This window comes from Arvicola amphibius, chromosome 4 (genome assembly GCF_903992535.2).
Source record: "Arvicola amphibius chromosome 4, mArvAmp1.2, whole genome shotgun sequence".
NCBI classification, from domain to species: domain Eukaryota; kingdom Metazoa; phylum Chordata; class Mammalia; order Rodentia; family Cricetidae; genus Arvicola; species Arvicola amphibius.
The window spans coordinates 15,308,636-15,328,546 of record NC_052050.1 but is presented as its reverse complement, the minus strand read 5'-3'; the positions used below and the strand labels follow the sequence as shown (position 1 = coordinate 15,328,546).

The 19,911-nt window shown below is 49.9% G+C and overlaps 2 protein-coding genes across 2 annotated transcripts; one reads left to right on the top strand and one right to left on the bottom strand.

The window, feature by feature from the left end:
• The first annotated feature begins 66 nt into the window (after nt 1–66).
• On the top strand, nt 67–7,176 carry Psmc5 (proteasome 26S subunit, ATPase 5). Its single transcript, XM_038325764.2, has 12 exons — nt 67–150; nt 746–817; nt 4,701–4,770; nt 5,097–5,194; nt 5,340–5,396; nt 5,470–5,700; nt 5,951–6,077; nt 6,167–6,357; nt 6,461–6,559; nt 6,640–6,750; nt 6,862–6,948; nt 7,070–7,176. Exons 1-12 carry the CDS (start codon nt 97–99, stop codon nt 7,121–7,123), a joined length of 1,251 nt encoding a protein of 416 aa, XP_038181692.1. The 5' UTR covers nt 67–96; the 3' UTR covers nt 7,124–7,176.
• A 45-nt stretch (nt 7,177–7,221) lies between these two features.
• On the bottom strand, nt 7,222–17,369 carry Smarcd2 (SWI/SNF related, matrix associated, actin dependent regulator of chromatin, subfamily d, member 2). Its single transcript, XM_038325763.2, has 13 exons — nt 16,883–17,369; nt 11,994–12,178; nt 11,797–11,839; nt 11,535–11,657; nt 10,526–10,681; nt 10,019–10,114; nt 9,807–9,908; nt 9,331–9,492; nt 9,042–9,139; nt 8,778–8,913; nt 8,501–8,623; nt 8,265–8,366; nt 7,222–8,170 (listed from the first exon to the last, which is right to left on the bottom strand). Exons 1-13 carry the CDS (start codon nt 17,096–17,098, stop codon nt 8,117–8,119), a joined length of 1,596 nt encoding a protein of 531 aa, XP_038181691.1. The 5' UTR covers nt 17,099–17,369; the 3' UTR covers nt 7,222–8,116.
• Between the last annotated feature and the right edge of the window lie 2,542 nt (nt 17,370–19,911).

Below are 19,911 nucleotides of genomic sequence, written 5' to 3'. Positions count from 1 at the left end.
TGTCCCGCCCACACACCCGCCCATTGACCCGGAACTTCCTGCCAAGTCCCAGGTCGCAAACTTCCGCCTCCGCGCCTGCGCGATAGGGTAACTTGGATGCCGGCGATCCCTGCCGAGAGAGGGAAGATGGCGCTTGATGGGCCAGAGCAGGTAAGGCTGCGGGCCCCCCCCACCCCGGGAAGGCGGCCACCCAAGCTGAGTGCGGAGTGCGTGTAATCTGAAGTGAGGGGTGGCTAAGAGCAAGGGGGTCGAGTGGATCAGGGATGGGTAGACCACGTCAGACTGGACCCTGCCTGGAACTGGATCTGCTGTGTCAGCGCCACCCGGCTTGAACAGGACAGGGGTGGATAGAAACTGAATGAAGAGCTAGGTAAGCGGGAATGGCCTGGGGCCGGACTAGAACTAGGGTCCTCCGTGTTTGGCTTGTCTGTAGTAGTTACGCCTTGGGTTTGTATAGCTCTTGCCACAGAGCAAAAGCGCTCCATGGATATATGGCCCCGTGAGCCTCCAAAAAGTCTTCGGAGGTAGATGATAATTGATTCTTTTAGTAGACTCAAAGGGGAGCGGTTAAAACCAAGAACTAAGCCTCTGAATCTGAAATTCTAACACACAGACCTCACCTATCGAGTTCTGAGGAAAAGGGAATGAGATGTTTCTTAAGCCGTATGGTGAAGTGCCCTGGAAATAGTTTGGCTTAATCCCTTAGTAGTTTAGGTCCTTATTTAACAATTACACTTGTCTTCAGATGGAACTGGAAGAGGGGAAGGCAGGCAGTGGACTCCGCCAGTATTATCTGTCCAAGATTGAAGAACTCCAGGTGAGTACAGACACCAGAGGGAGCTAGTCGGAGATGCGAAGTGATGGGTGCAGATTGCTGCAAGTCCGTATTCACCGGGAGTGCACTGAAGAGTTTTTTTCCCTATGTTGTTCCTTTGTAGTGTGTTTGTTTGGTTTTGGATATATGTATGTATGCATGCATGCCTGTGTAAGCTTATGTGCACCATATCTGTGCAGGTGCCTGTGGAGACCAGAAGAGTGCAGTGGATCCCCTGACTTGAGTTACAGGTGGTTATGAGTTACCAGCCGTGCTGAGAACTAAACCCAGGCCCTCTGAACTGCTGAGCAATCTCTTCAGTTCCTTCTTTGCAGTTAGGAATTAACAAGCATTGTAAAGAATATTAATAATGTCCTGCCCTTAACACCCATCTCTTTGATTTAGTATTTGAGTAGTACTTAGGGTTTGTTTGTTTGCTTGCTTGCTTGTTGTTTAAGTTTTTTGTTTTATTTTAGGTGTATGGGTGTTTTGCCTGTGTCTGTGTCTGTGCCACCCATGTGCCTGGTGGCTGTGGAAGCCAGAAGAGGGTGTGGAATCCTCTGGAACTGGAGTTATAGATTGTGAGCCAACATCTGGGTGCTGGGAATCAAAGCCAGGTTCTGTGTAAGAACAGCCAGTCTTTTAACCCCTAAGCCACCTCTCTAGCCCTGAGTCAAATTTTAATTTAAAGAAAAAGTACCACTGAGTTGGAGTGGTAGGCATACCAGTAATGCTGGCACTCAAGAGGCTGAGGCAGGAGTAGTATTCTGAGTTGGAAGTCAAGCTGGATTACATAAAACCCTATATGGAAAACAAAAGCACTTGCGAGAGTGACGGTTAGCCAGAGGTGTAAGTGGGAATGAGAATGGGTTTGGAAAGGCACAGAGAAAATTTCTGAAGCCCAAGTGCATTTACGCCTGTTCTATGTGGTTTACCTTTTCTTTTTATAGACAGTGTCTCACTGTGTACCCTAAACTGACCGAGAACTCCCTATGTAGATCAGGCTGAACTCAAACTCTACCTCTGCCTTCCAGGTGCTGGGATTAAAGACATGGGCCTCCACACCCAGCTTGGTTTACCATTTTTTAATGTTTCTATATGTGATTTCATCAGTCAGATGTGGAATAAAGCAGGATAGTAAACACTATTGCCTATGTGCAGTTTCTTCCTTTCTTTTTTTATTTTTTTTTTCTTTTTGATTTTTCGATGCAGGGTTTCTCTGTAAAGTCCTGTCTTAGAACTAGCTCTGTAGACCAGGCTGGCCTCAAACTCACAGAGATTTGCTTGCCTCTTCCTCTTGAGTGCTGGGGCCAAACGTGTGTCACCACTACCTGACTGTTTAACTGATTTATTAAAACAGGATCTTACTGTGTAGCCCAGACTGACCCAGAACTCCTCAGCTTTCATCCTCAACCTCCTTAGTGTTGGAATTACAGGCCTGTGCCAGCATGCCTGTCTTCTTGTTTTTCAAGACAGGGTTCCTCTGTGTGGCTCTGGCTTTCTTGAACTCAATCGGTAGACCAAGCTGACCTTGAACTCAGAAATCCACCTGCCTCTGCCTCCCAAGTGCTGGGATTAAAGGTGTGTGCTTGCCACCACCACCTTGCCTATGCCTGCTTTTTAAATTCACTTTTCTAATTTTAGTTTTTTAAATTCTCACTGCATCACATATGCACACACATTTTTACTCCTTTCAGTCCCTCCTGTACAACAGCTCCCCTTGTTTTCTCTCAAGTTCATGGCCTCTTCTTATTACGTATATGCACACAAATATAATATATATGTGTTTGTATGTATATATGTATACACATACATATGTGTTCCCAAATACATAAATACAACCTGTTTAGTCTGTATAATGGTGCCCATATGTTTGTAGTCAGTAGGTGTTAGATGACCAGTTCGGGCACAGGGGACTGTCCCTTGGGGAAGATTATTTCTCCTCTCAGCACTCCTCGCTTACCCATAGTTTTGTCTAGGGTTGAGGCCCCATGACTGAGCTTCCTCCCCTCCCGTGTTAACTTGTTCATTGGTGTCATCATTGTTTCAGACTTGTTTAGGCAGCCATGTTGATGAGACTTCATGAATGTAGCTCCTTTGGCATTTCTAGGAGACATAATCTGACAGCAAACTTTTTGTTCCTCTGGCTTTTAGAATCATTTGTCCCCCTTTTCCAAAATGATCCCCAAGCCTTGGGTGTAGGAGTTGTGTGCAGATATATAAGTTGTTCTCCACATTTTGATTGGTTGTGGTTTTCTGTAATTGTCTGCATTTGTTGCCAAGAAAAGTTTCTTTGATAAGGGGTAAGAACTACATTTATCTGTAGGTACGAGATATTCAAGTGTTGTTCGGGACTGTGCTGTTCTAGTAGAGCAATAGCTGTAGGCTTTTCAAGACCCATGACTTCAACAGCCCAGGGTAGTTGGCGAGATTCCCCCTCCTGCTCAGCAGGCTCTAAGTCCAGTCAGAGAGCTGTTGGTCGCCACCACAGGATGCATGCCACTATTGCTGTGGTCCATAGGCACCATAGTAAGCAGGCCTGCTGGCTGCTTCCTCCCTTGGAAGCTTGCATAGTTCTTTTCTTTTTTTTTTTTTTTGGTTTTTCAAGACAGGGTTTCTCTGTAGCTTTAGAGCCTGTCCTGGAACTAGCTCTTGTAGACCAGGCTGGTCTCGAACTCACAGAGATCCGCCTGCCTCTGCCTCCCGAGTGCTGGGATTAAAGGCGTGCGCCACTGCTGCCTGGCTGCATAGTTCCTTTTGGTGCCGTGAAAACTAATCCTTGGGGAAAAGGCTTTCAGGTCAGATCCAACTCATGTGCTGTGGGTCCTGTGTTTGAAGTGCATTGTGTCGTTAGCAATGGGGACTTAACTTTCCACCTCTGCGGGTAGCAATGAAGGGCAACAGAAGTCGCCTATAATGTTTTGAGAGTCTCTTAGATAACCCTGACCAACTACTCAAAAGGTAGATACTCATACCTGGTGGGGCTTGTTGTTGTTTTGCTCTTTTTTGTTTTATTTAATGTACATTGGTGTGAGGGTATCGGATTCCCAGGAACTGGAGTTACAGTTGTGAGCTGCCATGTGGGTGCTGGGAATCAAACCCGGGTTCTCTAAAGAGCAGCCAGAGCTCTTAACCACTGAGCTATCTCTCCAGCCTCCTGGTGGGATTTTAATTAATTTAATTAATTAATTAATTAAAGTCTGTGGCCCTTGAGTGGAGCATTGACAACCCAGGGGGGGAAATTTCATTTAAACTCTATATGTATTAGTATATACAGATTTATATGTATTATATATTAGTTTATGTAATGATTCCTTAATGACTTTTTCCAGACATCCTCCTATATGTATCTTCTTTGCTTTCTGAATAAAGCCTCCCATTTTCCATTTCTCCCTTCAAACGACTTCTGTCCCTCTCTGTTACACACACACACACACACACACTTCTATCCCTCTCTGTTACACATACACACCCATGGTCCCTTTTTTCTTTCCTGGTTCCTGCAGCCACTCCAGGTTGTGTCCACACGTCTGAAGACTTGCGGTTAGGAACTAATTTACTTTTACCTGGCAGCAGAACTCGGGCTTCCTTCTCACCTGAGGGTCTGCACCATGCCATGTTCCCTCTCCAGAAGCCACTCCATGAGAAGCTATAATCTTTCTCCATTAGATCCCGTTATCCCTGGACCGGTAGTGGACTAGAAGCCTTCTGTGATAGCTGACTGGGGCTCCTTAGGAAACCTTGGCAGAGAGGACAGGGTCCTCAAATACTGCTGGAGTTCTAAAGCAGCAGCCCAAACCTACCTGTAAATGTCTCAGCCAAGATACAGTTTCCTACATGCTATTATTGTCTTTGAGTAATGGGATTTGTCTCTTGTCCTCCACAGTTGATTGTAAATGATAAGAGCCAGAATCTCCGGAGATTGCAGGCCCAAAGGAATGAGCTCAATGCAAAAGGTGAGGGGGAGAAGGTAGAAAGCGTCATGTGTTGGTTGAGGCAAGGTCTGGTGTTCCCAGCCTTCCATATTCTGCAATGCTCTTGGTCTCCTCTCAGCCGGAAGTGAGCTCTCCACTGTTCTTACGTAGTTGCTTCCCTGCGAGCCTCTTCAAAGATCCACTGTTGTAAACCCCTTTCAAGACCTAAATTTTCTCTTCCAAATGGTAAAACAGTCTTTAGTTTATGCAGACTGGACTGTGTACAAAGGAGGTGCCAAATCAGAAGCTGGGTGACTGGCAGTTTTTATGGTTGTGTCTTGTTTAGTTTGGTTTTTTTTTCTATTTAGTTCGACTGTTGCGGGAGGAGCTGCAGTTGCTGCAGGAACAGGGCTCCTATGTTGGAGAAGTAGTTCGGGCCATGGATAAGAAAAAAGTGTTGGTCAAGGTAAAACATGACCCCAAAGACCAGCTCATTGCATTCCCACCCTTTGTGTGTAGCCTTGGCTCATGTTACAGAAGGTTCCTGTGTTATCCCTGGTTAGGGGTGATGTGTTGACTGTTGAGGAAAATCATGAACCCTTATTCTTCAGGTCCATCCTGAGGGTAAATTCGTAGTCGATGTGGACAAGAACATTGACATCAATGATGTAAGTGCACCTGGTGATGAGGGCAGCGTCACTACCACACTGCATGCTGAGACTCCCCCTGCCCTTCATCCAGGTGACGCCCAACTGCCGGGTTGCTCTGAGGAATGACAGCTACACTCTGCATAAGATCCTACCTAATAAGGTGGACCCTCTGGTGTCACTAATGATGGTGGAAAAGGTGCCAGACTCAACTTATGAGATGATTGGTGGGCTGGACAAGCAGATCAAAGAGATCAAAGAAGTGATCGAGCTGCCTGTGAAGCACCCTGAGCTCTTTGAAGCACTGGGCATTGCACAGCCAAAGGTAAACATCAGACTTTCCTGGAGGCGGCAGTTTCTCCTGCCTCAGACTAGATCTCCTGAAGAACAGCAACAGGAGAGATTTCCAGAGCACTAAGCTAGTTTGAATACAGTCCAAGGACATTCATCTCCATTTTTAAGTCCCTCCCCTCAAGCAAGGGATCCAGCACAAGGCCCTCACTTAAGTGTGTATTCAATAAATGGAAGGGGTTGGCTTTTTTCCCCCTAAGTGTGATGTACCTGTCCCCCTCTAGGGAGTGCTCCTGTATGGACCCCCAGGCACTGGGAAGACATTGTTGGCCCGTGCTGTGGCTCATCATACGGACTGTACTTTTATTCGTGTCTCTGGCTCTGAGCTGGTACAGAAATTTATCGGGGAAGGTAACTGTGGCTAAGAATGTGTCTGTTGAGTGGAAGGGGAGAGGGTGGGGTATGCATTAGCTCCTAATGCCAGGTTGGCCTTCGCATAGGGGCAAGAATGGTGAGGGAACTGTTTGTCATGGCACGAGAACATGCTCCATCTATCATCTTCATGGACGAGATTGACTCTATCGGCTCCTCACGGCTGGAGGGAGGCTCTGGAGGGGACAGTGAAGTGCAGCGCACAATGCTGGAACTGCTCAACCAACTGGATGGCTTTGAGGCCACCAAGAATATCAAGGTGAGGTGGTAGAGGCTTTCCGAAAAGCCAGGTAAAAGTGTGGGGTTGGCACACAGGCCTAAGAGTTGTTCGGCTGATCCGACCCTTCTTTTTCTTTTCCCAGGTTATCATGGCAACTAATAGGATTGATATCCTGGACTCTGCCTTGCTTCGTCCTGGGAGGATCGACAGAAAAATTGAATTCCCACCTCCCAATGAGGAGGTCTGTGGTAGATGGTGCTGGAGGAGCTCTGGCTATGGAGAAAGGGTGCAGGGCTTAGGGCTTTCTTCTTTTATCCCTAGGCCCGGCTGGACATTTTGAAAATCCACTCTCGGAAAATGAACTTGACCAGGGGGATCAACCTGAGGAAAATTGCTGAATTGATGCCAGGAGCTTCAGGGGCTGAAGTGAAGGTAACTGGAAGCTTCAGGGAAGCAGAGTAGTAGGGCTTCAGGGAAGTAGTAGAGCCAACTCAGGACTAAGGGAGCCCAGCAGCAGGGCCTGAGCTTCTCTTCCCTGCTTAGGGTGTGTGCACAGAAGCCGGCATGTATGCTCTGCGGGAACGGCGTGTCCACGTCACTCAGGAGGACTTTGAGATGGCTGTAGCCAAGGTATGTGCTTCCACCTTCTTTGCTGCGGTGGCTCTGGACCATGGGTTCAGCTCATGCTTGACACAGCTAATAAAGCCCCACTCACACACGTATATTCACCCTCTTTTCCCTCCCTCTCCAGGTCATGCAAAAGGACAGTGAGAAAAATATGTCCATCAAGAAGCTATGGAAGTGAGGGTATGTCCTCTGGGTGCATCCCTCAAATAAAGGTCTGTGTGATACTCTCTAGAACTCTAGTCTGTTAATAAGTAACTGCACTGTTCAATGACCAGGTCTGGGTACCACCAATAAACAAAAGGATTTATTTGGAATTTTCCAAGTTTGCCAGAAGTGGCATTTGCCAAGCCTTAGGCCCACCCTCTCTTAAGACCAAGTACAAAGGATAAAAACAATCCTCCCAGCTTTCTTCCTCTCCAGCACGCACACGCCCCAACTTTAGCTGGGTTAGAGAAGTTAGAGAACTGGCACATTCCCTCCCTCTGGGAGACTCCATCTCCCAAGCCCTGCAAAGCAGCTGGGGGTGGGCAGCCTCATGGCATCCCAGGAGATGATGGCGGCTGTAGCCGCTTGCATAGATTAAGAAAAGAAAATAAGGAGGCACCAAATAGGGCTCCCTGAAAAACCCCCATTACCTCTGTACAAAAAAAAGTGGCTCCCACATAGAAAAACCTGCTCCCCAAATAGTGCAAATACCCAAAGAAAAGGACAAACCAGCAGCAAGGCTGGGCTTGTAGGAATGGCAAAGAACTTTGGTTGAGAAAGGCCAGGAAGAGTCTAGGTTGGGCCTCCTCTTCCTTGCGCAGCTCCCCAAAGCCAGCTGACACTGGCCCTAGGGTGGAGCCTGTAAACATGCAAACCCAGCAGCCTTTGGTTCAGAAATGTCTGTTACAAAGTTAAAGCACAACCTCCAGCAGTCCATGGGCCTGCCTGCAGGGGGCTGAGGCGGCATCTTAGGAACCCGACTAAAGCCAATGCTAAAGGTAAGTAATAAGGCTTTGGGGACCAAGCGATGAGGAATCCTAGCACTACATTTATGAAACTAGCTAGGGAGTAGAGGGTGACAGGAGACACACCTCCATCCTACATGTCTGCAGCCCCAGCCAAAACCAAGAGGACGGTCTCCTGCCAGGTTCCACGGCTGGGAAGGAAGGAAGCAATCCCTGAGCAGTTAGGTCAGGCGAATTCCCAACACCTGTTCCAGTTCCTGCCTTCGCTGCTGCACCTGAAGAAAAGAAAGCATGGCTTAGGCTTCAGCTACTCCAAAAAAAAAAAAAAAAAAAAAGCCAAAACGGCAAAAACTGCAGAGCCTCACTCACCTTGGCAAAGATGTGCCTCCCAACTGCTTCCTGAGCCCAGGGCTGGTGGTAGAAAGCAGCTCGTCTCTCCTCCTCAGGATTCCCAATCACATCCGTGATGATCTGTAAGGGTCAAGGATAAGGTGTGGCATAATTCCCACCCTGAGGCAGCCTGCTCTGGGACCGGAATAGTGCTTGGGGTGAAAAAGTCACCCAGTGTGTTAGGTGGGACCACCTTCAAAAAAAGAGGACTATACCTTGAGGTCTCGGCGTTGGGAACGGAGCCATTCTTGGATGAAGTCCTGGGGGTCAGTGCTAAAGCTAAGCATGAAGTCCCTCTGGGTCTTCAGCTGGTTGATGGACTCAATAGTCTCATGGATCTGGAGAAGAGGTGCAAGAGTCAAATGTACTCCATCCCTGCAGACTGCTCTTAGATCCAGGTCCAGAGGTCCTAATTCTCCGTGTGCTGTGTGGAAATGACAGATCAGCTCACCCTCACTCTGGCCTCAGCGGCTGTGGAGACAAAGGACTAACCTTGACGTCAAGAGAGGCAATCTCCTGCTGGTTGGTGGTGGAAGCCAGAAAGTTGCTCATCTGGGCCTTCAGTGGGTCATCCACCTCCACATCAATGTCGTAGCAGGCTGTCTTCTTCTGGTCATTAGGATCCACGCTGCAGGCAGCAAAGGAAAGGAAATGGAAACATGGTCATGCACATGCCAACCACCAAGCCTATTCTATGAGTAAAGTTTGAGGCTGAATTCTGTTTTCAAAGAGCCATCCCATTTCTCTTCTGTTTACCTAATGACATGATTGATAACAATGGGGTCTGGATGCTGCAGCAATCCAGCCAGCTTCATGGGAATCTCAGAGAAACGGAGTCGGCCACAACTGAAGATCTGGAAAGAGCATCAAAGGCATGGTGATGCCTGAGGGCACGGGGGGGGGGGGGGGGGGGGGGGGGGGGGGGGGGGGGGAGACTATTCCAGGGCCAGTAGACTGCAGTCAAAAGCTGACTAAGCACTTGCCCACTAGGGTTCCAAAACAGAAGAGCCAGGGGTTGAGAGAATAAGAAGGTGGACCAGCTGACCTGGCGGAAGTAACGATTGCAGTTGATGTACTCCCGCTCGTGTCCGTCCTGCAGCTGGTTGTGTTTGATGTAAAGCCACAGCGCTTGCATGATGGCAGCCCTCGTCTGTGTGTGCACTCCCAGCAACCTTGCCAGTCGGGGGTCCAGTTTATACTGAGGAGGCTGGGGACAGACAGGAGTAAAGAAAAGTTCTTGTGCCGAACAGGAAGGAATCAGAGTAGTGGCTCTCAGCCTTCCTAATGCTGCAACCCTTTAATATAGTTCCTCACCATAAAATTATTTTCATTGCTACTTCATACCATAATTGTTACTGTTGTGAATTCTAATGTAAATATCTGTGTTCCAATGGTCTTAGGCAACCCCTGTGACCCCCAGAGGGGTCATGACCCAGATTGAAAACCACTGGGTTAGAGGAACCTGCTCCCCTCCCCTGCATGAATCCCTGTGCTTCTCCACGTGACCCTGGCATCTGTCACCTGATGATCCAGCATGAGCAGGAGGGTGCACTTGACATTGAGGTCTCCTGGTCGTTTCACTTGAAAGCCATCTGTTTCTTGGGTGGTGGGCATCCGATGCCACTGTCAGAGAGGAGGGGTGCAGAGCTTATCATTAATGGCCAGCACAATAACTTTATGCTCTGTATTCTCTGGCAGCTCATGTCTCTCCCAGGCTCTAGGACCATTCTCACCTCCACCAGGTGGTTATCAGGCCCATACAGCTCCTTGTCCAGCTCGATGACAAGGCTCTTGAAGAAAGATGAGAACTTCCTCTTCTGTTTGCTGGGCTGGGGATGGGAAGAGCTGTGAGATGGGTGTGCTCCGAATTGTTAGGGAAACAGTTCAGTCCTGCCTGGATCTCGAGGCAGTGGTAGGGAAAAGGCTCTCCATTAAGCCCATTACCAACCAGTGACTGAGTAAATCCAAGATACTCGACTGCCATCTACAGGAAAGTAGTAATAACTACAAATGTTCATCCTCAAGCTCTGTGATGGAGCACTTGCCTGGTATGTGTGAGGTCCAGGGTTTGATCCCCAGCATAGAAACAACAACCCCAACAACAACAACTCTAAGCTCTAACTGGATACAGATGTGCCCTTCCTAGGGATGTTAGGATTTCTTAAAGAGTACTCATGTCTGCCCACAGTCTAAAGTCACCCCCACCTTCTTCCCTCCCAATACCTCCTTCCCCAACTCACATCATCCAGAAGTTTTCCCTCCACTCGAAGCTCCCAGGAAGCCACCTTGTCTGCTGCTGGGGTTCCCCCGGGGGTCCCTGCAGTTCCTGCATTATCACCATCTGTCTTGCTGGGGCTGAATGTATTGGAAATATAGATCCGAAGTTTTCGTTTTTGCTGAAGAGGAAGAACAATGAGCTAGAGGTGGACAGATGTGCTGGAAGCCCTATCATATTTTCTTAGAAATAATAACCCTTGGAAATTGGTAGTAGTGGTGTTAGCCTTCAAGGAACTCAACTTTGGGGGCAAAGGGAGACCCACACTGGTGGATTACTGATGGTGCCAACACCACAGCTACATACAACATGATACCAGGCAAATCAGACGCTTCTGGAGCCAAGGACATGGCTTCATACAGGAATATATGAGGTTGGTTAGCATATGTGAGGTTGTAGGTTCTAAACCCCCACCCCCATTTAAACACCCACTACAGTCCTTTAATACCTTAGTCTCCTAGAAAGCCTCTACCGTTCAGGGGACTGCTCTAGATAATTAAAGAACAAAGAAAGAAAGACAAGGAAGCTTCTTTAGGGATGGGATGTGAAAAGGTAGCTACTCTGTCTACTCTCGGGCAGCTCTCGTGACCGAGAGCTGTGAGATTTGCATTCTGAATCATCAGCCACATACATATATATACAGACATGTATACATACATAGTTGAAACAATTCTCATGCAATGGTTTTGCTACTATAATAAGTACTTCACTACTTGTGAATTATTTTCCTATTTGCTAGTATTCTATATTTATTTAAGACACAGTAGGCTGGGCACAATGCTTGTGATCTCAGAGCACTCAGAAGGCAAAGGCAGGACTCAGAAGACAAAAGCACACTACATTGAGCTGTGTTCTATTGTGCTCCCTGCTGCGGGAAGTACTGCTCTAACCTAAGCAGATGAGCCCTGCTCATCCCTGGAAAGCAAGACCAGGGAAGAAAAACAGAGTTTTAGAAGACTTAGGGTAGCATATACCGTCAGAGGCTTTTTGATAGCCTCTTGGATCTCCATCCGCTTGCGAGCAATGGTCTGGTCCAGCTTCCTCTCAAAAGCTAAGAGATCCATGTATGCCTGAGACTCTGGGACAAGCTCCCGGATCTGCAGATTGAGAAATGCAATGGCTTGCTTCAACCAGCTCTAGTTCTACCATCCTCCCTTCCTTCCCCATTCCAGGATTGGGGAAGATAGCCTTCAATCCTGGCCAACCAGAACTGGGCAGGCCTCCTAACGCACTCACTCGCTGAGGTAGAACCTTATCTGCCATCTTCCTCCTCTTTAACCTAGTAGAAAACAGAAGCCCATTTAAGAGGGTAATAGTCCAAACCCCCTGTCTTCAAAACCCTCTCCCAAATCACCAAGAGTCTCCTTGGGGTCAAGGTAGAGGGAACCTGTTAGCACCAGTGATGAGCTAGGCAAGGCATGAGAAAGTCTTACCCTCGGCGCTGAGCAGGCATGGGGGGCTGGGCCTGAGGCACAAGCAGGCGTTTTCGGAATGGATCCATCATGGTAGGTGGCATGCCAGGTCGAAGTGGAGCAGCTGTGCCAAATGGGGAGCCAGCTGGAGGTCCCACCTGCAAGCCAGCCATGGGCATCCTGCTTCCTGGTGACATGCCAGGCCGCTGGGTAAAGTGGGGCAATGGAGGTACACAAGTCAGTGGCAGAGCCCTACGAGGTCCATAGCCCATACCCTCCATCTCTCTCGCACATGGGGAGACCTGCTGGAGACTAGGAACAAAGGGGAACAGGCGCCTGAGCCCAGCGTGTAAACCACACCTGCCCCGCCCCAGCAACCGCCCTGGCAGCCGTGCCAACAAATGAGGCAGCCAGAGTCCATGGGTGGGAGGGGAGCACCATTTGCAGAAAGAAGGGCCTGGGGAATTTTAGGACTTATTACCACCTTTCCAGCTTCAATATGCAATGTCCTGCCCCCTGGGATGAGATGAGCCAGCTCTGAGTTATTTATAGAGACTTTAGATGCCCCACAACATTCTCGGTCTTCCTTTCCCCATCCTGAAGGAAAAACACTACTTGGGTGATCAGGGGCAATGCATAGCAACATAGGGGAGTACAGGGGGATAAAAACAGTCTGACGGGCTGCAGAGATGGCTCAGTGGTTAAGAGCACTGGCTGCTCTTCCAGAGGACCCAGGTTCAATCCCCAGCACCCACATGGCAGCTCACAACTGTCTGTAACTCTAGCTCCAGGGAATATGGCATCCTTACACATACATGCAGACAAAACATCAATGCAGCACATAAAATAAAAATAAATATATTAAAAAAAAAAACCAAAAAAAACAGTCTGACGGGGACATGCCTAGTGGCATGGCTTGGGGAAAAAGGCAGCTGGTGGGATATCAAGCCATAAGACAGCAGCACCCCAGGTGAGCAAGTACAATAGGATGGCTTGGCCATGTCACAACGTGTGGGGATGGCCCCAGGAGAGTACAGACACCATCTGGTCACCATATGGCCCCTACCACGACCCGGACTTGTCCTCTCCCCGCACCCCCTCTCCCGCTTCTCTCTCACACTCTTTTCCCTACTGCCATGTCCCTACCTCTATGTCAAAAGACCCCCAAAAGGAAGTTATGGTTCTTGGGTGGCTTATGGGAATGAGGGCAGCAGACATCTGGACTCTACCAATGGTCTGGGCACCACCTGGAAGCCAGGCTGCTGCTGGTTCAACTTAACCCTAGCCATCCCAAGCTTCAGAATAAGACTGTCCTGGGATGCAAGGAGTAGAATAAGGGTCACCAGCAACAATCTGGGTGACATAATTAGCTTCTTGATTTCTCAGCTAAAGCCCAGTTCTCTAACATTTCTGGGAGCCCTCCACCTCCCAACTCCATTCACAGGGCTGCTGCCTGAAAGGCCTGTTTGGCAGCTCTGCCTTGCACACACTGTCCCTGGCAGCTTCACAGGGCTGGCCCCAGGGCCCAGGTTATGCAATCAATCAGTACAACCAGACAACCAGGCCAGCCTGGGTGGAGATTCACACCAAGTTAAAGGACACCCCCCCTCAGCATCCTGGAGATGAGTTTTGTCAATTTCTTTATCCAGAACTAAACCCATGTTCCCAACAACAGAAGGTCAGATTCATGACCAGTAGCAGAGATGAAGAGAAAGAAACATGACCCAGAGACAAAGGGAAGAGCACACACAGGAGCAGGGTGACAGGGAAGCATGTGGCAACTGAGGAGTTAAAAGTGGGAGACCCTGGGGCCTCCGGAGTCCTGCCACAAGTCTCTCCTCATCAGGAAGAAATTCATCAAAGCTGTTGAAAGGCAAAAAGACAGCCTATTTCTCTGCCCTAATAAGCCAGAGCCAGAAATTATAGAAGGGGGGAGGAAAAAAAAAAACCTCAGGATAACCACAGCTGTTAGACCCCCACCATCATCCAAGACTTGAGGTTTTCCTAGGGTAATTGCAGATATAAGCTGGGGTGCTCCAGTCCCCCAAGAAGCTCTCCACTGAAGTTCATAAATCTTGCAGTACTGCTGAGCCCTCCGGGAAACCCCAAGATGAGGCAGCCCAGGCAGGCCTAGAATAGGCCCCACCCAGACATCTGCTCCAGACTTCTGGGGCTCAGGCTCCAGGCCCCCAGCTCACCCAAGGCCTGGGTGGGGGGAAGAGGGAGGGGTAAGACTGCTCACAATTCAAATCCCAGTTCCCCCTTGCCAAGCTCTACACCTGGGCTTTGAAGAGCCAGAAACTCTTCCCACTTAAAAACTCAGGGTTAGAAAACGAGAGTCACAGCCAGAGTCTCAGTCTCTCTGCCTGCCCACCCCACCACAGGGGTGGGTGAGCCTGGTTCAGTCCCCCTAGCCCCCAGAATGCAGTAACTTCTTCTACTCGGTCAAACACCCCACATTCCAGACTTGAGCCTACAAGCACCGAAGAAGGCTAGGCCTGGCTCTGCCATCTCTGGGCGCAAGGAAGCAAGCTCTACTCTGACCCAAAGCCGTAGCCCTGGTCCTCCCGATGGCTGCCTGGGTCTAAGGGCCTCATCTGGAGAACATACCCTGACCCTATGAACAGAACCCAGCAATAATGCACAGTAGGTTCTTTGTTTTGTTTTTTATTGTGGTGTTAAGCCCTTCAGCTGACTGTACTTCCAAACTAGAATAACGCTCTAGAGGTAGCTATTACTTTTATTTTGACAAGCTCCCCAATATGCCCTGCTAGGGCATGCAAATCCTTGCTCTTCCTGCTCAACCGCCCCCCCCCCCCCCAGCTCTAACCAGGAGGAAACCCTTTGTCCTCAGACTCCAAGCCCTTTAGGAAGCTAGATACCTGGACATGGAAAGAAGTAAAAAAAAAAAAAAAAAAAAAAAAAAAAAAAAAAAAAAAAAAAAATTAAAAAGAAGCAAGCAGTGTTAACTGGGTTCTCCTTACCCCTTCTTTCCCCTGCCCTTTCCCAGAGAAAGAAGAGGAGGAGGAAGAAACTGAGAAAAAGAAGATGATGATGTCAACCTGGTTGGTATGGGATGCCCCGAGTCAAGGCCATCTTTCTCACACCAGAAGCCACAGCTATCCATTTGGCCACCCTGGCCTCAGCATAGGCCCAGGGCCACTCTCTACAAAATATGGAGGAATCCACCTTCCCATCATCATAAGGGTCTTTCCCAAGGGCACATTTTCTATCGGCTATGTGCCAAGGAAACTGGTCTGCATATTGAGTTATGGGACAGCCAGGACTTCATAGAGGGGGGGAAGCAAACAGATCTCCCCCAATGCCTAGAGAAAAGGAATCTTCTACATCAGTTCCAAGCAAGCAGAGGCAAGGGCTAGAATAACTGATTTGGGACTCATCAGTGATTCTAGGCCCATGAATCTCCAAAGAGAGCAACATGGAGACGATAAACTCCAGCTAGTATCCTTGGGACAAAGTCTATCCCTGGTCATACCCGAACTCTTCATTTTCTTTTGAGAAATGAAGAATAAGGGTGTTGGCACTATTCCCACCCCACCCCTGGCTAGTTATCTCCTTATAAATTTGGTTCCTGGTGGAATATGCACACTCTACGAGGACCTACTTCTGAGGCTTCTACCTTGAGACACCAGCAGAGGACAGAGTAAGCTAAAGTGCACGCTTTCTGACAGTAACACAGCACTGTGGCGCACAGGCTGAGATGCATATGGCCTTATCAAGAACATGGAGAATAAGCAAAAGTAACAGAGTGGTTGGGTGTGGTAGGGCCTGGCTGAGAGGCAGAAAGAGTTCAAGGCCAGCTCTTTGGCTACACAGAAGCCTGGGCTACAGAAGACCCTGCATTAAAAAACAAAGAACAAATGTGACAAGGATGTGGGAAAAAGACAGACACAACCCTGGGCCCTCTGGAAAAGGGGTGAAGTTCACTGATACAGCAAGTGTCTGCCAAGTGCAAAGCCCTGCCCCAGTCCCATGCTCAGCACCAAAATGCAAAAGCAAATCATAAAGTCCTCAAACTTTCTGGAGCAACTTGCAACCAGAGCATTGGGGAAGGAAGAGCCCCACATGCAGGGTCAAGCTAAGTCCCCAGTGCACTGGCCACAGAATCTTGCTCCGTGCTCCTCAGTGGCCTCTGAAGCTGCAACCTGAGACTGCTCTCTTCCAAGTCAGAAGGGTCAGGGCAGCACCCTCTGAAGCAGCCGCTGCAGACTCCTGCAGCCCCAGAGCCCCAAGACTCCACAAAGCCTCTCTGCTCCTCCAAACTTAACCGGATACTGACACCAAGAAGAAAGTCCAGGACAGAGCATATCTAGAATATTCTGTTACTGAAACTGGGCCTTCTTCAGACCTGGCCGCCGCCGTCTCTCGTCTAACCTGGAGTCATCTAGGGCCCCTCTCCTTAGTCCCCCATGTCTAGGAAGCCAGGCTTCCTTCCTCCTCAGTCAGCAGCTGGGAGCCATCTCAAGACACACTAACGCTCTGCCAGTTCCTAACTAAGGAAAAAAAAAGAAGCCAAGGCAGAGTTGCAGGAGACCGAAGCCAATGAAAGGATAACCCTGTTTTCTCAGTAACGACCCTGTTCCCTAATTTTCTCACCACATCTCGGGTCACCCCCTGGCCCCGACTCTGGGATCTGCCTTGGACTTTTCCACGAAGCCTACATCTTTCAATTGCTCAGAAGCCGTGTGCCAAGAAGCCCCGGGTCTCTTCTAACTGCTCAAGCCAGTCCCACCGGAGAGCCTCTCTCACCTTTTCCCCGACACTGCCACTAACCGAGGGACCCCGCAGTGTCCCCAGGGCCGCCTGTGCAGGGACCCCTCTTGCCCTCACCTGAGGCCCGGGGAAACCGAGCAGGCGCCCTCGCGCCGGGGCCCGCCAGCTTTCCTCACCTGGTACTGCGCCGCGGGGCCCGCGGGGCCCATGGGGCGGAAGGCGGCAGCTCCCGGGACCCCCATGCCTCCAGAAGGCCCCGGGCCTCGGAGAGCCGGGTTGGGCAGCATTCCGGGTCCCGCAGGCGGAGGCGGCGCACCAAGGGCCGCGGCAACGGCGCCGCCGCCGGGGCTCAGCGGGGGCAACGGGAACCCGCCCGCGCCACGGCCCGACATCGCTCTGTCCCGTCCCGCGGTGCAGCGATCCGGACTCCGGGCTGTGTGTGCTGAGTCCGCTCCGCGAGCTGCGTTCCTCGATCCGGGACTTTCCGATTTTATGGCCGGGTTCCGGGATTTTCTATTCCAAGTTCGCCAAGTTCTTCACGGACCAGCTTTAGGAGCCGCTGCCCCTGGGACTCCGCTCCTGCCGGGGAGACTCCAGGTCCGGGATGTGCTTGCCAAGCCCGCCGCCTCTCCCGGCCCCCGGAGGTTTGACCGCCCGAGTCCAGTTACCCAGAGGCGGTAACGAACGCCCAGCCCCGCCCCGCCCGGGCCTACCACAAGCCCGCCCCCTCCCGGCAGCCCAATCGGGAATACCTCTTCAAATCCCGCCCCTCGCGAGACCCGCCTCAAGCGGGCACCCTCCATAGCAGCCGGCCTCAAAGCCCCGCCCTTTGGGACCGCCTTTTCGCGGAGGAGCGGGAGCGGAAGCTGCACGCGGAAGCGCTGAGAGAGGCGCGGGGTCAGAGTTCAAAGGTCACACTCGTAGGCTCCCCACCACCACCACCACTAAGGATTAGGTGTTTGCTCCTTGCCCCGTAGGGTGGCTGCCTCCGCGAAATACCCGGTATACCCCTCCGAAACAGTTCTGGCGAGTCTGCATTTTCAACCTTAAAAACAAGCGATCTGGGGCAGAATAGCCGCCATCAATTTTTTTTTTGTTGTTTGTTTTGTTTTTCGGGACAGGGTGTCTGTAGCTTTGGCCGGGAACTAGCTCTTGTAGACCAGGCTGGCCTCGAACTCACAGAGATCCGCCTGCCTCTGCCTCCCGAGTGCTGGGATTAAAGGTGTGCGCCACCACCTCCTGGCCCGCCATCGGCTTTTGAAGAGCACATCCCAGAATCTGAGGATGTGAGCCAGTGGTATAGGGCGTTTACTCTCCACCACATCGCCAGTACCCCTACCCCCAGAAACTGACATTGGTTGCTCAGCTCAGCCAGGGACATGGGTGGCCCCCATTTGTGACCCAGGTGGGTAAATGACTTGGCCCAGCTCAAGAGTTCTGTTTTGTTTTGTTTTTCGAGACAAGAGTTTTTTTTTTTTTTTTTTTTTTTTTTTTTGGTTTTTCGAGACAGGGTTTCAATGCAGCTTTAGAGCCTGTCCTGGAGCTAGCTCTTGTAGACCAGGCTGGTCTCGAACTCACAGAGATCCGCCTGCCTCTGCCTCCCAAGTGCTGGGATTAAAGGCGTGCGCCACCACCGCCCGGCCGACAAGAGTTTCTCTGGGTAACAGCTCTAGCTGTCCTGGAACTCACTCTGTAGACCAGACTGGCCACAGACTCACAGAGATCCACTTGCCTCTGCCTTCTGAGTGCTGGGATTAAAAGTGTGTGCCACCACCACCAGCTCACAGAAAATGATTTTAGGTGAAGGGATTTTGCTTGCTGAGAAGTCCAGGCAGTGAAATAAGTGTTCTCCAGTTTGTATAGGACTTAGTTTTGAAAAGCTCAGGGCCTTTTCAGAAACCATTGGCCTCGGCTATGCTATGGACCCACCCTCTGCTAATATGGGCTCCCCTCCCCACGGAACAGAATCAGTGCTGCTTAACATTAATGAGCACATAAAATCCTCAGGTTTGACTTGGGGAATGTAGCTCAGGTTGCAGAGAGCTTGCCAGGCATGTACAAAGCCCTGGCTTGAATCCTAGACTCCAGAAACTTCATGGTGGTGCATGCTAGAAACCCCATTACACATGCAGTACAAGCTGGAAGGCCAGAAGAAGTTCAGGGTCATTCTCAGCTACATACCCATTTAAGACTAGGGTTACAGGAGACCCTATAGCAAAAGAAAAGTCAAAATCTAGACTTTTTTTTGTTAAAATGTGGTTTATGAGTCAATGAAGTGGGGGCAAGCAAGGTCCTTTTTAAGGATTAGTTATTGTTAGTTTATGTGTAAGAGTGTTTGCAGGAAGTCTGTGTATCATATGCTAGCCTGGCACCTAGAGGGTGGCAAAACTGGAGTTACAGATGATCGTGAGCCACCTGTGGGTGCTGGGAACCAAACTCCGATTTCTGCAGGAGCAGCAAGTACTCTTTTTGTTTGTTTGTTTTCGAGACAGGGTTTCTCTGTGTAGCTTTGGAGCCTGTCCAAGAACTAGCTTGTAGACCAGGCTGGCCTCAAACTCACAGAGATCTGCCTGCCTCTGCCTCCTGAGTGCTGGGATAAAAGGCGTGCCCAGCCAGCAGGTACTCTCAATGGCAGAGCTCTCTCCCCAGCCCCTCTAGCAAGATCTTCAAGGGTGCGATGAGTAGACCACACTTTAGGTAGGCTGGAGAGGCTTTTTCACGCTAAATCCTCCGATTCGTGTTTTATTCCCAACCAAATGATTGCTTCCTTGCTTATACTAACAGCTCCAGTCCACAGAAGTCTTCTGTCGTTTTTCAGAAGCTAGCTTTACTCTACCTCACCACATCTCTTTTTGTTATCTTGAGATAGAGTAGCACTGTATAGCCTTGTGGCCCGGAGCTCCCTGTGTAGACCAGGCTGGCCCCTTAACTCAGAGCTCCATTTTCTGAATGCTGGGACTAAAGGCCTGGATTCCAGCACAGCTATCTCTCTTCACTCTCTTCACATTCTCTTCTCAGCTCCTGCCTCTTGGCCATCTGTGACACTCTCTCCTTTCTCCCCAAAAGCTGTCAGTCTAGGAACAGGCCACTAAAATTATGGTCCCTCCCACGCCTGCAAGGTAGAAAAACTAATGTCCACTTCAGCCTCTGTAACTGCAATAGCTCTCCTGGGGACAGTGGAGAACCAGGCTCCTCTGGGAAGTTA